The 16,380-nt window shown below is 42.4% G+C and overlaps 2 protein-coding genes across 2 annotated transcripts; one reads left to right on the top strand and one right to left on the bottom strand.

The window, feature by feature from the left end:
• Positions 1-6,865: 6,865 nt before the first annotated feature.
• LOC310826484 (olfactory receptor 5AR1-like) lies at positions 6,866-7,863 on the bottom strand (the record flags this gene model as incomplete). Its single annotated transcript, XM_083701466.1, has 1 exon — positions 6,866-7,863. One exon carries the CDS (start codon positions 7,861-7,863, stop codon positions 6,910-6,912), a length of 954 nt encoding a protein of 317 aa, XP_083557592.1. The 3' UTR covers positions 6,866-6,909.
• Positions 7,864-15,155: 7,292 nt separating this feature from the next.
• On the top strand, positions 15,156-16,115 carry LOC310851671 (olfactory receptor 5AR1-like; the record flags this gene model as incomplete). Its single annotated transcript, XM_083754294.1, has 1 exon — positions 15,156-16,115. One exon carries the CDS (start codon positions 15,156-15,158, stop codon positions 16,113-16,115), a length of 960 nt encoding a protein of 319 aa, XP_083610420.1.
• Positions 16,116-16,380: the final 265 nt, after the last annotated feature.

Raw genomic sequence — 16,380 nt, 5'->3', positions numbered from 1 at the left:
AATAGTGTAACCAATCCTGCACCTTATCTTTAAGTTTCTCATAACTCTGCAATTTCAGTTTGTCCCCATCCTGTTCCAAAATTTCCCAATATTTTGGCCAGTTCGATCTCATATTAAGTTTTTTCAAGGCCTTAGCTTCCATTGGTGAAAGCCACCTTGGAGTTTTATTCTCCAAAAAGTCTTTATATCTGACCCAGACATTGAACAATGCTTTTCTGACAATATGGTTTTTAAACGCCTTATGAGCTTTCTCCTTACCATACCATAAGTATGCATGCCATCCAAAAACATTATCATGTCCTTCCAAATCAAGAATGTCTGTATTCTCAAGAAGTAGCCATTCCTCCAGCCAGCAAAAAGCTGCCGCCTCATAATATAGTTTAAAGTCCGGCAGGGCAAACCCCCCTCTATCCTTTGCATCAGTAAGAATTTTATATTTAATTCTGGGCTTTTTGCCCTGCCAGACGAATCTAGAAATTTCTTTTTGCCACTTCTTGAAACAGTCCATCTTGTCAATTATTTGTAAGGTTTGAAACAAAAACAACAATTTTGGCAATACATTCATTTTAATAACTGCAATTCTACCCAGTAAGGAAAGCTTTAGGTTTGTCCATATTTCAAGATCTTTTTTCACTTCAGACCAACACTTTTCATAATTGTCTTTAAATAAGTTAGCATTCTTCGAAGTCATGTTCACCCCTAGGTATTTTACTTTTTTCGTTACTATTAGCCCTGTTTCTCCCTGAAACCTTTCCTTCTCTATTGGTGTCAAGTTTTTTCCCCAGAACCGTAGTTTTTAATTTATTAAGTTTAAACCCTGCCACCTGACCAAATTCTTGTATTATTTCCAAAGCTCTTCTAGTACTAGGGATTGGCTCCTGTAGTGTCAAAACGAGGTCATCTGCATAGGCTTTCAATTGGCAGATTTCCACCTTCCGGATCTTGGGTGCCATCCCTCTTGTAATCCAAATTTGGTCAATTCTTGTCCAAGTCATATTAGCTTCAGAGAAGAAAGTTCCCTCCCTTCCTAGGGGGTTTTTAGTTCTCCAAATGTCAATCAAGTCCATATTGTCTGTCATTTCAAAAAAAGTCTTTGGTAGTCTTCCATCTTTTGTAACTACCTGTCTTTCAGATTTGTCTATATGTGTTGACACAACTCCATTCATATCTCCCATCAAAATAATGTTCTGGTCCATATGATCCAACAGCGTCTCATGCAGTTTCTTGTAAAACTCTGATTTCCCCTCATTAGGTGCGTAGACTCCAATTATTAATACTTTCTCTCCTTGTACTTGTATTTCAATTGCTACAAATCGTCCATGTTCATCCTTGAAAAGAAATTTTGGTGACAACTTCTCTTTTGCATATATCACAACTCCTCTTTTTTTAACTTTGTCCGATGAGATAAATTCTTGGCCTAGTCTCTTATTTACCAATAATTTCCTGTGGAGTCTTGTTATATGTGTTTCTTGTAAGCAAATCAAATCCAATTGTTCCTTTTTTAACACATGAAAAATTCTCTTCCTCTTGCTAGGGGAATTAAGACCTCGGATGTTCCAAGTTAACATCTGCAGAGACATGTTGTAGTTATTGTACAGTTCCTCCCACTGCTCCCAAAAGTTGTTCTTGTTCTGATGGTTGTGTCTCTTTCTCTAGTCGGTTCAACCCCAAGGGGTGTCTGTCTAGATCAGGTGGTCCCAGTCCTAGTATCTCCAAATCTCTTGTTCTTGCCTCCCTTCGTAGTTCTTCCCCAAAGTCCTTCAGGAAACTCACTTTATCTTCCTTTGATCTTATCTTTATTTTCTTTCCTTTAAATGTAAACGAGAGGCCTTGTGGAAATTCCCACCTGAACAAGATCTTGTTCTTCCTTAGTAGGTCAACCAAGTCACTGTAGTTAGTTCTGAGGTCTAGTAGGTATTTTGGGATATCTTTAAAAATCTCAATTCTCTCACTTCCAATCTCCAGTGCTTTCTTATAATGCAGGCCCAGTATTTTGTCTCTTTCTTCTTTTGATCTTAATGAAATCAAGCAGTCCCTTGCTCTGTTCTTCCTTTTAACTCTTCCCAGCCGAAAGGCACTCACTATCTCAAATTCTTCTGATTCTAGACCCCAAAAGGTCTCAAATTCCGATGCGAGAAACTCTACTAGTTCTCCTTCCTCTGTTTCTGGAACTGATCTTAATCTCAAGTTGGCCTGTTTTTCCTTAAGTTCAATCAGAGAGAATTGTGCCTTGTAATCATCCAGTTTTCTGTTTATTGGCGGTATTTTTTCCTCTACCGCCAAAACCCTCTCCCTGGCTTCCTCTGCTGTCTGTCTGGTCTCCTTGGATTCCTGCAGTAACCTGTCAATTGCCTGGGTATTGGAATTCACTTTCTGTCCTACGTCATTCACTTTTTGTCCAAGGTCTTGGATAGTTGAGGTATTTAAGTCTATCTTAGCTGTCAGATTCTGTAGAGCTGAGAGGATCTTGTCCAGTGTTGTAGATTCTGGTCCTGCTGGTCTTGCTCCCTTAAATTCTTCTCTTTCTGTAGCTTGTGAAGCAGAAAGACCTGTTACAGGTGCTCTTCTATAGTGTTGTTGCTGCTGTGTCTGCAATTGCGACTGTTGTCTGGTTTTATATTTTATTACTTTCTCTTTCTCTTTCTCTTGTGCCTTCTCCTGCGACTTATCTTGTGGATTGTCTTGATCCATTCCTGTGTCTCAGAAAAGTCAGGGTCACTCACACAGTTCTCACAGCTCCCAGGTTTATTTCTCAGCACTGAACAAAAATAACAGCTGCAGCGGAAAATCCCCAGCTATAACAAAGAGTTCCTCTAGGGGAGCAGAGTAGCAAAATGTATCCTGGATGAGTAGTTTTAAAACAGTATCTTTGCTAGCATATCAATGTTACTCAAAAAGCAACAGTTACAGGCTGAAAGTTTCTCTTAAAAGAGTAGCTATTCTTTTGCAGAAGTCTGCAGTAGTGCTTCCAATGTAATGCTTACAATGTCTCTAAAGCGGTGCAATCAGGGTGGCCATTCAGTTACTTAAGGCAGTCCAGGATCAAAGATTGAGTGGTGGGTTCTATCCCCCCTTTCTCTTTAAAGGGGGGGGGTCTCCTGTCAGGCAATGCAATTTAGCTCTTTATAACAAAGTCCATTTCTTTGGTTCCAAGCTTCTTTATCCCTTGCTTTCAAACTGTCTACAGATCGGCAAAGCGGGCTTCCTGTTTAGACTCTGCCGATTTCAGGTTCAAATTCAAGATCAAAGTCCCGGATCAAAGTATCAAAGTCAAGTTCAAATTCACTTCTATTGGGTCTTATTATTTGATCCTTCACGATTTCCCCAGATCTTACTCACGGGTAGATGTTTCAGATCGGTGTTTCACAGGAAAAAGGTCAGCGCTCTCCGGCAATTGCTGTGCAGCTTCGCTCCGTGGAAGTAGCGATCAACTCCCAGCACAGCGCCAAACCCCCGCTCCGCTCCGGAGCTCTTTTTAGGGCTCCTTTGACAGTTCGGGGGGGGCGCGCGGTGTGCCCACTGAGTCCCACGGCCCCAGGCTTCTCCCGCCTGCGGGTCTTTTGAGGGTCCTCCGCTTCGCTGCAGCGGTGGACCCGATTTCCACGGAGCTTCTCCCTCCTGTCAGAGGGAACCCACCATTACCGATAGGCGCCGCCTCCGGAAGTCAACTTATGAATTTGTCTATAACCCTCTTTCATCCCGGTTAGCATCCATCACTGCCTCTTCCAGGAGTGAATTCCATAGTTTAACTACCGTATTTTTCACACCATAGGGTGCACCTGACCATAGGGCGCACCTAGTTTTTAGAGGAGGAAAACACACAAAAAAATATTCTGAATCAAATGTGTTTTTTGAGGTTTTTTTTCAGTTTTATTGCCCATAGTTACTACTTTCTCTTCCAGTGATTTTATGTTTCCGTCTACTGAGTTTATTCTGTCCCCTAAGTCTTTATGCATTGCAATAATCAAATCCTTTACATCCGTACTTGCTTCACCTTCTGCCACTGAAGTTCTCCTTGCTTGGCTGGCAATTAAAGTTTGGCCATTTGTTGATTGCATTCTCTTTGAACCCATTTGGGTATTTGGATATTATTGGATGGCTGGTAATTTTGAGACTGAGTTCAGTTGTCTTTCGATTCTGTTTCTCTGGCTTGGATTCTGTATAGTCTCCAAAGATTAAAACTATTGGGAGCTCCCCTGTGGGAAGTTTAATTGGATCTAATTTTTATGGGTAATTAATTTTATCTTTATGCTGGATATATTTGGAATTTTAATTTTTCCCTTTATTTGTATCTGATGTTTATGCTTTACAGTTCCTCTAAGCAAGTATTGGCGTTGCGGGTATGGCTATATACTTTTCCTCTTGGCTGTTATATCTTTTCCTTCCACTAGTGGCTGTGTCGCTCTTCCTACTATTCTTGAGTATTATGTCTCTTGGCTGTTATGTCTTCTTCTTCCACTAGTGGCCGCTGTGTCGCTCTTCCTGCCATTCCTATTTGCCATTATCTGTTTGTTAGTTTCCCCCTTTTTTTGTTTCTGATGTATTGTTGAGGCTTAAATAACCCCTTTCTCACTGTATATATGGGTGGGGGAATGTTCCTTGAATTTGTGTCAATATCTTACTGGCGTGTCCAGCACTAGTTCATGGGGTCTGGAGTTGAAGGCACCGGAGAGCAGTCTCGCTCCCTTGCACTGAGGTTCTCCCCTAAATTTCTTATTTTTAAAGTGTCTTAAAGTCCAGTTCTAGTGTGGGGAAACCCCTTTTTTGCACCGCTGAGCCTCTGCTCCCGGGAAATCTACCCGAGTAGGGGCAACTTACGCCTCCTGTTACTCCTGCTTTGCCTCTCCAGGTGCCGAGTCTGTCTTAAGCAGCTCAGAGCTCAAACTCGAACCCGATGCTGAGCGCGCTAGTAATTTCATATCAGGTCATGTATTCCAACATAGCAGCAAATAGTACAATAAAGCCAGTTTTGACCTGAGTCCATGATTTGGATAAATGCAGTGTTCCTTGCTGCCAGTTCCAGATCAAAGGGTGGCAACCAACGAAATAGTTCTGTTATTGCAAAGGCTTCTGGCTGTGCAATGGAACTTAACTTCTCTCTCCACTTCCCATGTCCATCCCCTAAATAAGCTCTGGGGGTTCTCCAGCCCTCTGGAGCAGATTTGGGGGAAGTATAAGGGTATGCAGGGAGAGAAGAGGGGGAAAAAGTTTTATAGTGCTATGGAAATTCTTGAGCCAATGGAACTTCTTCATTGGAGAGCACCCCGAGGGTGCGACAACACTGCCTATGCAGGATGATAGTATGTTTCAACCTTCTGCTGGCTGGGTGAGGTCTGTGCTTGTTTTTGGAGGCAGGTGGCGCTGTGGGTTAAACCACAGAGCCTAGGGCTTGCTGATCAGAAGATCGGCAGTTCGAATCCCCGCGATGGGGTGAGCTCCTGTTTCTTGGTCCCAGTTCCTGCCAACCTAGCAAGTAGATAAATAGGTACAGCTCCGGTGGGAAGGTAAACGGCGTTTCTGTGTGCTGCTCTGGTTCTCCAGAAGCGGCTTAGTCATGCTGGCCACATGACCCGGAAGCTGTATGCCAGCTCTCTCGGCCAGTAAAGCGAGATGAGTGCTGCATCCCCAGAGTCGTCCATGACTGGACCTAATGGTCAGGGGTCCCTTTACCTTTACCTTCTATGCAGTGGAGTTCACCTCAGCCTCAATACTCAAGTTAAATTGCTCCATTTGAGCACCCCTCATTTTTTTTTTGGGGGGGGATGTGCTGGACTAGAGATTTGTCCCACCCTGTATATTGCAGTGTGTAGAGCAAATAACCAAAGCCCAATGCTGCGCTCCCTCAACCCTTGCTCGGGGGACTGGCATTGCACCCTGAAGCTACTTTGTCTACTAGCAATCAAGATGGATCTTGGATGGTTCCCCACTTAACTTGCTTAAAGGGGAACTGGTGACAAAGAAGCAAGTGGACCATTCTTTGAATCCTTCAGCCAATCAGAAAGAGATCAGATAAGTCAGATTTTCTGACTAGCCAACCTCTAACCAAATATTGCTGCTGCTATGTCTGTTTTATTTTTGTTTTCTTCTTTGCTTTTTCCCTAAATGTTCTTTGTGTGTATGTGTTGAATTTAAACCAATAAACATTAATAAATAAAAAACCAAAACACACCCACCAAGTATTGCTTTAAGGATAAGGCTGACTTTCAAAGTGCAATCACCAGATACTACTACTACTGTACTACCACTACTAATTTATTTATACCCTGCCCATCTGACTGGGTTTCCCCAGCCACCCTGGGTGGCTCCCAATAGAATATTAAAAACATAAAAAAACCAAACATTAAAAACTTCCCTAAATAATGATGTATAAGGTTGGGAGCTTTCCCCCCTAAATTTTCAGGTTTTGGTAATATTTTAAAATATATTTTCCTAAAAGAAATTATGAAAGCCAAACCTAGATTTATTCATGTCATATTTCAGTTCAGAAAGAACCAGATTTTTTTTTTTTTTACATTTTTATTGGATTTTATACTTTTATGACACAAAAAATGAAAACCATTAAGTAAGACCTAGATTTTCTGGTGGCCAGGACAGTGTTCTTTGTGTGTGTTAGGTCTCCAGCAAGCATTTCTTCATGAATCCCAGATGCTCAAGCAATCAAGGGTGACCAGTTCTTCATGTCATGCGTATCTTTACAGAAGTTGCAGAATCATAACTTACTCTACAGTGTGTTACATAGTAATTATTGTCTATGTTAATTTATTCTAATGAGTGTTTTGGGTACAATCCTGCATACAAGCCACTGCATTTAGCACTACCTATTTCTATCCCCCAATTTCTTAAACACTCTTAACAGTGCATTAGATCACACATTTCAATAAAATGGCTCAGTTTGTCAGAGTTTAGTATTTATAAGCTTCTCATGCTCCACCTGAAAGATAATTTCAGTGTTTGAAATCTTCTCAAGGCATTTTTCACTTCCTTATTCCTCAGGCTGTAGATCAAGGGGTTAAGCATGGGAATCACCACAGTGTAGAAGACAGAAACCCATTTGTCCTGGTCCATGGCATAGTTAGAACTCGGCCGAAGATACATGAAGACCGTTGTTCCATAGAAGACAGTGACAGCCACCAGGTGTGAGGCGCATGTTGAAAAAGCCTTTCGCTTCCCCTCTGTTGAGTGGATTTGCAGGATTGCAGACAGGATGAAGGCATATGACACCACAATTTCCACTGAAGTGAATATGCCCAGGACTGTAGCAAATACAAAGAGAACCATTTCATGGATGCTTGTGTCAGTGCAGGAAAGCGCCAATAGCGGGGGAACATCACAGAAGAAATGGTTGATGACAGAGCCGCAAAAAGATAGCATGAAAGTGGAAATTGTTTGGGTCATTGCATTCAAGAAGCCAACCAGGTAGGATCCAGCCACCATCAGAGAACACATATTGGGAGACATAGTAGTCATATACAGCAGAGGATTGCAGATAGCCACATACCGGTCATATGCCATTGCTGCCAGGAGGATGCACTCGGTGCTTGCACAGAAGACGAAAAAATACATCTGCACAGCGCAGCCTTTGTAGGAAATGGTTTTCTTCCCTGCTAAAAAATTCTCCAGCATTTTAGGGGCAATGGCTGAGGAATATCCAAAATCTAGGAAGGACAAATGGCTGAGGAAGAAATACATTGGTTTCTGGAGTTGAGGGTCGATCCTAATTAGGAGGATCATCCCAATATTCCCGGTCAGGGTGACTAAATACATAACTAATATCACAATAAAGCAGAGTGCTTTCAGTTCACGGCTGTTCACTAATCCCAAGAGGACAAACTCATTTACCTTTGTATGGTTTTTGCTATCCATTTCTCTGCTATGTCAATCATCTGTTGATTATATCCACTTTGCTGATGAAATCTGATCTGTAATTCAGAAAAAGGGTACGTTGGTAGGGAACCCCGCTTGCAGCCTGGAGCTCTGAGAGCAGAATTCTTTGGCTGCTACCGGAGGTGGCAAAGGAAAGCACAATGCTAATACAGGCAAACATGAGGTTGACTGGATGAGACAGAAGTGGATAGAATTTTCAGGCACTTGGGCCTCCTTTCATGGTAAATGAAGTTTGTCTGATTACAGGCAAATAGGTCCATGGACGTTTGTGCTGGTCAACTTTAAAATTTGATAGAAAGAAAGAAAGAAAGAAAGAAAGAAAGAAAGGAAGGAAGGAAGGAAGGAAGGAAGAAACAAATGAAGGAAAAGTCTATAACTTTTTTAAAAAATTGAGGGAAGAACTAAATTAATTTTGAAGGAAAGTGCTCTGCAGGCATGAATCCTGTCAAATTTCAAAAGGATACCTACAGTGCTAGGTACCCTTAAATTTGAGTTTGGGGAGGAAAGTACTAAAAGGGATTGATTTTTTCTAGTAAAATCATCTCCTCTCATTACAAGCTGGACCTGTCAGTCATAGTGGAGCTTCCTTTCTGCTCTCTTCCCACAGTGGCGTATGATCTCCCTTCTTCCACAACCCCACTCTAGTGTTATGGCACTATGGTATACTTAGAGACATCATTATTGCTTTCAGAAGACACTTGTCTGCATTTTTTAAATGCCTCAAGCACCACAGCATGCTTCAGGGGTGTCCAATTCAACCTATGCCACCATGTACAGATCCTACATTACACCCCTTTGCCTCAAGATTCAGGAATCACTCTTCTATTAGATGCACCACTGATCTGATTTGGTCTAAAGCAGCTATTCTCCAATGCAATTGGAAGCCTGCAAGGAGAATCTATATCTCACTAAAAGATTCCTGCATTGCAGAGATTTGGACTAGATGACCCTTTTGATTCCTTCCAACTCTACAATTCTGATTCTGTGAAAAGCTTTATGCATTGTGGATAACTGAGGTTTGTGCCACTTCTCTTGCATGCTGCAAGCTGTGTCCTGTTTCCAGGTTTAATCAAAATTGTCTGACATAAAGAAGTCTGCGAAAATCTTTCCTTCCGTCAGTATTTTCCCCTCTGCTCAGTATAGTCCAGCTTTTCACAATTTGCAAATCTGTATTAGATGTGCTACTCTAGGGCACATTTTCTGCAATATATTAAAGCAAGGGAGATAATTTATCACTGCCTCTCATGTGTAGTGCCCAGTTTGAACATTGCAAAAAACATTCATTATCTCTCATAAGTAAATATAATATTGACTCACTTTTGTTCTGTGGCATTCCTGAATTATTTTAAACAACATGGATATTGGGGGTATAATCTTTTCATTTGCTAGGGATCTCTGGAAACCATTTTGTGTCCACACCAAGAGTGTAGTAGAAGTGATCTTGAAATTTCTGATATTAAAGCAGCATTCATAGGGATAGAATGGCTCTTAGAGACCTCTCTCATGTGGAATATCCCTTGTGATCAAATCTCCTGATTCCTTCTAATGTTCACTAAACAAAGTGATAAAATTGATTCTCAAGGGCTATTGCACTGATGCTCTACGAAATCTTCACAGATTCAGAGAAATGTTGGTCACTGAATGTTACCAAGAAGGTAATTTTCTTTGCAAAATGTGGAATATAGGAATCTGTCATTTGCTGAATCAGGCCATTGCTTCATTTGTCTCAGTACTCTTTTTTTCTAGAAGAAATGGTGCTTGTAGTTACCACACAAGGGAGGGCTCTCAGATCCTGCCAGAGAATGCTCTGGGCAGAAGCTTTTGGAAGGAGATGAAAAAACAGCGCCAGTAATGTGTACTGTTGTGTACCGCCAGAAAAAAGTACGAAGTATCAGATACACCCGATACAGGGAACATATCTGACATGCTGGCAGGAGCGGATGGGAATTATAATAGAACAATATCTGGAGGATTGCAGGTTCACCACTCCTGATTTACACTGACTGGCACTGTCTTAAGCAGGGCTGCTTCCCAGTCCTTGGCAAAGCTATGGATTGAACCAGAGACCTGGAAGCAAAGTGTGTGCTCTACTCTTCCTAGCTCTGATTCTTCCCCACTGTGTTGTGCAAGGCTTACATCTAATAATTCCACGGAGGTATTTCCAAAATCATCCCAAGTTTGGTTCACTGGGATCCCAAGGGGAGATCCACTATTACATTACATTACTGTATAGGCTAAGCTACAAATGTCAACACAACTCACATTGTCTGTGTAGAGGTTGAGTAGGACCACATCTGCTGGTTCCATCTTCAACCTCCACACATTCAGAGTAAGATGAGAACTGGCTTTGTGCGTGTACATAAGAACAATGGCCCATCTAGTCCAGCATTCTGTATTTACAGTGGTCAACCAGATGCCAGAGGGAAACTCCCAAGCAGGAGTTAAGCACAAGAGTAGTTTCCAGCAACTGGTTTTCAGAAGCAATGCTGTATCTAACTGTGGAGTCAGAGCATAGCTACAGACTAGTAGGCTAGTAGCCATCAATAGCCCTCTCTTCCATGAATTTGAAAGTCACTTCATTAATTCCTCTTTGAAAGTCACTTCATTAATTCCAATGAGGACTTAGCCACACTTCCTCTTGTCCTGCTCTTGTTCCCCTGGGGAAAACCACTCTTTAGCGATCAATCAGAGCAAACGGCAATTTGGGTTTTCTCCAGATGGATGTTTGCTCTGATTTAGCACTAAAGAGTGAGGTTTTTTTCCTAGGAAAGGAGTAGGGCAAGGAGAAAACTGTTTGGACCCATGCTTTCAAGGCATGGGGCAAGTGGAAAAGTGGACAAACCCCGAGTCTACTTTAAGTAAAACTTAATTGAACACACACACACACACACACATTCCTCCTATTCCCTATACTCCCCAGTGCCCCTAAATATTGGCTCCAGAGTGTGGGATGGTCTCCCAGAAGAGGAAAGGGGCTGCAAGGGAGAGAGCAAATTGGCAAAACTCCCTTCCCTCCCTGTTAACAGAGGTATCTGCTAAAGCAATGGTCCTTCAGTGAATGCACAAGCATCAACTGGCTCATCACCTTCTTTGTGTGCCTCCTCCACAAGATGTCTGGAGGGTGGCAACATGAGAATGGGCCTTTTCTGCAGTTGCTGCCTGTTTGTGGAATGCTCTCTCCAGGGAGACTTGCCTGGCACCTTCATTCTACACCTTTAGGGGCCAGGCAAAAACATTCCTTTTCACCCAGGACTTTGGACTTTGCGTTTCAGGGACTGGGCAGAGGAGGAATGGTGGAGACTGCCTCCCCAGCCTGACCCTTCCAGAGATGAAGAAGACAGTTGAGAATTACAACAGGGGTTTGAGGAGATGACAGCTCAGAGGCAGATGAGGGGAAAAGCTGGGAAATAATGGGAGAAGAGGGGCGACAACTGACAGACACAGTGTCTTTAGAAAGCATTCCATTCTAAAAACCTTTGTGAAAAAACCAGAATCTTTCCTGCTCGGAATTTTAGATCATGATATAAGAGAGGGAAATTGGAGATTATTTATGTATTTGACAAAAGCAGCAAGAATCTTATTAGCACAAGTATGGAAAACAGAGAAAACGCCAACATAGGAAGAATGGCAAGCCAAGCTTAGAGACTACACAGAACTGGCTATGCTGACAGAGAGGATACATGAGAGAGACAACATCGATTTCAAAAAGGAGTGGGAACCATTTATAAACTATATTAAAAGACAATATAAAGACTTGGACCCATTGGCAGGTTATGACTAAACTTTCACAACAATATAAAAGGTAAAATCAGCAGGGTATAGAATTTGTTTAATAAATTAGTACAGAAATATGGGGAAAGCCAAAGGGGGGGATATGGATATATAAATTGTTCAGTTAAGATTTGTGAAAAATTTGTTGTTATAATTTGAACATTCAATAAAAAAATATTTTTTTTTAAAAAATAGAAAGCATTCCAGACCCCCCTCTCCCAGAATCCAGTGACCACTGAAAGTAGGAGAGCAGAGCACTCAGAGGCAGAGGGCACTTCTTAGCACCCGCAGTGATGATGCATGAAGAGAGAGAGGGAGGAGGTGAAGAGTCACTTGGGGCAACGCCATTATTCCAAGAGGTTGCATTTCCAAGCCTATCTTTGTGGATATTGAATAAAAAGCAGTTGGTAAGAACTTTTCTTTGTCTTATCCATTCCTGGCAACCTGCTGTGGGGTGGGGTGGGGTGGATCCTCTAATGCCTGACACTTCATGCTTTCTTCTTCATGCATTGATTCTGAATTGGGACCCAGCATGGTGCATACAGAAGCAGAGCTTTGCATGAGAGAAAAAGGTGGAAGGGAAATAATAACACTTTATCCAATTACTTTCACCAAATAAGATTTTTATACAGTGGTACCTCGGGTTAAGAACTTAATTCGTTCCGGAGGTCCTTTCTTAACCTGAAACTGTTCTTAACCTGAGGTACCACTTTAGCTAATGGGGCCTCCCGCTGCCGCCGCATGATTTCTGTTCTCATCCTGAAAGTTCTTAACCTGAGGTACTATTTCTGGGTTAGTAGAGTCTGTAACCTGAAGATAAAGATATCCTGTATTTGAAATTTAAATAATAATAATAATAATAATAATAATAATAATAATAATAATAATAATTCTACCCTGCTTCTTTTCCCTGGATTGTCTCACTAGATCTGGTTGTGGATGTGTTCCATATAGTATGAGCTAAGCACCTCCCTTGCCATTTTGGTAGCATTCATTAGTTGCCCTTGACTGGGGAGCTAGTTACTACTGTTGATGGAAATTACAGAGGCATATATGCGAAACTGTCAGTAGAGCTGGTTAGCTGATTCTGACTATAAAGTGATCAGGGAGGCAAGCAACCCACAGCTTAAAAAATCTACGAAAACAAAATAGGAAGCTTAATTGCTAGGATATTCACACAACAGTGTATGCAATTCCCAGGATCAGGGGTATTCAGGTGCCTCAGGGACACTATCCCAGAAGCCACCAAATGGCATTTAAGACCTCTTGGTCTACTTACAGATTCTGAAAGCAGAGAAGAAACCACACAGTATACTCCAGGTAAGTTTGCTAATTGAGGAGCAGAAATCTAAGGCTAGACTTACATGCGTGGCCACTTTGAGGTCACTGTTTGCAATCATTTGACCGTGGTGAACCATGTGGGATTTTATGTTGAGAACATTAACATCACAGACCAGCTTGATTACTGAGAGTTACCAAATCCAGAGTGGTTCAAAATCCTCCCAAACCATTCTCTGAGAGCCAGTGTGGTGTAGTGGTTAAGAGAGGTAGATTCGTAATCTGGGGAACCGGGTTCGCGTCTCCGCTCCTCCACATGCAGCTGCTGGGTGACGTTGGGCTAGTCACACTTCTCTGAAGTCTCTCAGCCCCACTCACCGCACAGAGTGTTTGTTGTGGGGAAGGAAGGGAAAGGAGAATGTTAGCTGCTTTGAGACTCCTTAGGGTAGTGATAAAGTGGGATATCAAATCCAAACTCCTCCTCCTCTTCTTCTTCTTCTCAGAATCTCATTTCATGAAGACTATTCTGAAACATGAATCCATCCAGACACACTGGCTTGGCTCTGGAACCACGGGTGCCTGGCTGTGCACGCTGTGGGGGCATGTGCGGTTGATGTCCCATGTGCCCCCGCTGCTGCATTTTGTAGGTGTCCGATTCCTATATGGGGAATTTTGTGGGTGTTTGGGCACCCAAGACCTTGACACCTATGAATCTATCTTGAGCCCAGTCTAACAGCCAAATATGATTGAGTTACTTGTACACAACTTAAAAGAGCAGAACTGAGTCTTCTAGTGATTAAATGTCACTCTGACTCTCCACAGTGTTTATTGCCTCACTTCAGCTGCGGGAAATTCTACAGTGCTTATTTTTATCTTTACGCATTTATAAAAATCATTCAGTTTAGTAAAAATAATGAGAATTACATGCAATGAAATAAATAATATATTTGTACCATTTAAATCAGGGGTGACTAACTTTCATCCTGAGGGCCAAACTGATAGTAAGCCAATTCTCTGTGGGAAATATGCCAAAGTTGGTTGTGGCCATTGTATATGTGCATTGACACATGCATACATGTTTATTGTGCATACAGATCCCACACACAATAATAAATAATAATTTTTTATTTAGATCCCGCCCTCCCCAGCCGAAGCCGGGCTCAGAGCGACTAACAACCATAAAAGTAACACAGTTTACATAAAATCACAATCAATTAATTGAAATGCATTCTAAAATCAATTCATTCTAAAATCAATTCAAAATCAAATTAATGGCAACCATTGGGCTAGAGGATTACAGAAGGAGAGAGGGGTCAGACTGTGCCTTGGCCAAAGGCCTGGTGGAACAGCTCTGTTTTGCAGGCCCTGTGGAAAGATGCCAAGTCCTGCAGGGCCCTAGTCTCTTGTGACAGAGCGTTCCACCAGATCGGGGCCATGGCTGAAAAAGCCCTGGCTCTGGTTGAGGCCAGCCTAACCTCCCTGTGGCTCGGAATCTCCAATATGTTTTTATTTGAAGACCGTAAGGTCCTCCTTGGGACATACCAGGAGAGGCGGTCCCGTAGGTACAAGGGTCCTAAGCTGTATAGGGCTTTAAAGGTTAAAACCAGCACCTTAAACCTGATCCTGTACTCCACTGTATAGCACTGGGTGAATGTGATCCCATGGCGAGGACCCTGTAAGGAGTCTCTCTGCGGCATTCTGCACCTTCTGGAGTATCTGGGTCAGTCTCAAGGGCAGCCCCATGTAGAGAGAGTTACAATAATTAAGTCTGGAGGTGACTGTTGCGTGGATCACAGTGGCTAGGTCAGGGCGAGAGAGGTAAGGAGCCAACTGCTTAGCTTGGCGGACATGAAAAAATGCCGCCTTTGTTATAGTTGCAATATGCCCTTCCATGGAAAGGGAGGTGTCAAAGATTACACCCAAACTCTTAATGGATGGTGCTGGCACTAATTGCACGCCTCCCAAGAGATGGGAAGCGCATTTACGTCCGCCACATTCACAGCTCAAACACATTGCAAGTTTTTTTTACAATGGGACTGACATATGAAAATGGTGTGAACCCAATAGGATGTGAACCCATAAAACCCATTCCAGGATTGTACTCAAGTAAACTGTTAAAAAGCACATTTGTTTGCTTTTTTTTCTTGCCTTGCTAGGAAAAGTCAGAAAGAAAATTCCAGAGAAAGCAAACGTCCTTATCTCAGCATCCATTGCAAAAAATAATGGATAAAGGAAATCATTCGGTGATAACAGCATTCATTTTTCGGGGATTCACAGATAATCCAAAAATGCAGCTCCCTCTTTTTATGGTCTTCCTACTGATTTATGTCATCACTGTAATCTGGAACGTTGGGATGATTGTCTTAATTTATGTTGAACCTCAGCTTCACAACCCCATGTATTTTTTCCTGGGCAACCTCTCATTTGTTGACCTCTGTTATTCCTCAGTCATTGCTCCCAAAATGCTGGCTGACCTCTTAGCTGAGAGTAAAAGTATTGCTTATAATTCTTGTGCTATACAGCTATATTTATTTGGCTTATTTGCTGATGTAGAATGCTTTTTGCTGGCTTTGATGGCCTATGACAGGTACGTGGCCATCTGCAAGCCCCTTCACTATTCGGTTCTTATGTCCAAGAGAGTGTGCAGACAGCTGATGGCTGTAGCTTACTTTATGGGCATTGTGGATTCAATGATACACACTTGCTGTACATTTCGGCTACCATTCTGCAGGTCTAATGCCATCAATCATTTCTTTTGTGATATACCTCCCCTACTGGCACTCTCCTGTTCTGACACATACATCAATGAGATTCTGATATTTACCTTCCTTAGTTTCATTATAGGAGGCAGCATTGGCATGATTCTTGTTTCCTACATCTATATCTTAGGCACAATCACAAAAATGCACTCCACTGCAGGCAGGCAGAAAACCTTTTCTACCTGCGCCTCCCACCTTACGGCTGTTGGGCTATTCCATGGGACAATGCTCTTTATGTATTTTCGGCCCAGCTCCAGCTATTCCTTGGACCAAGACAAATGGGCCTCGGTGTTCTATACGGTAGTGATCCCCATGCTCAATCCTCTGGTCTACAGTCTGAGGAACAAGGATGTGAAGGATGCCCTGACAAAAGCACTTGCCAGCTTAAGGCTTTTGGAAGGGAATGGTTTTCCTTCAATATAGTCATTGGCATATAGAAAGAAAAGGGAATGGTAAAAGGTAAAAGACCCCTGGATGGTTAAGACTAAGAGGTGTGACACTCATCTCGCTTCAGGCTGAGGAAGCTGGCGTTTGTCCACAGACAGCTTTCCAGGTCATGTGGCCGGCATGACAAAACCGCTTTCGGCACAACGGAACACTAAGGTGGTAACAACCCCCTCACATATACCATGGGATGCTTCAAAGGCGGTTTGAAAGGAAACAGGGAGCAGTGGCATGCGGTGTATGT

Source organism: Podarcis gaigeae (assembly GCF_964106915.1).
Source record: "Podarcis gaigeae genome assembly, chromosome: 1".
NCBI lineage: Eukaryota > Metazoa > Chordata > Lepidosauria > Squamata > Lacertidae > Podarcis > Podarcis gaigeae.
This window is presented reverse-complemented; position numbering and strand designations above follow the sequence as displayed.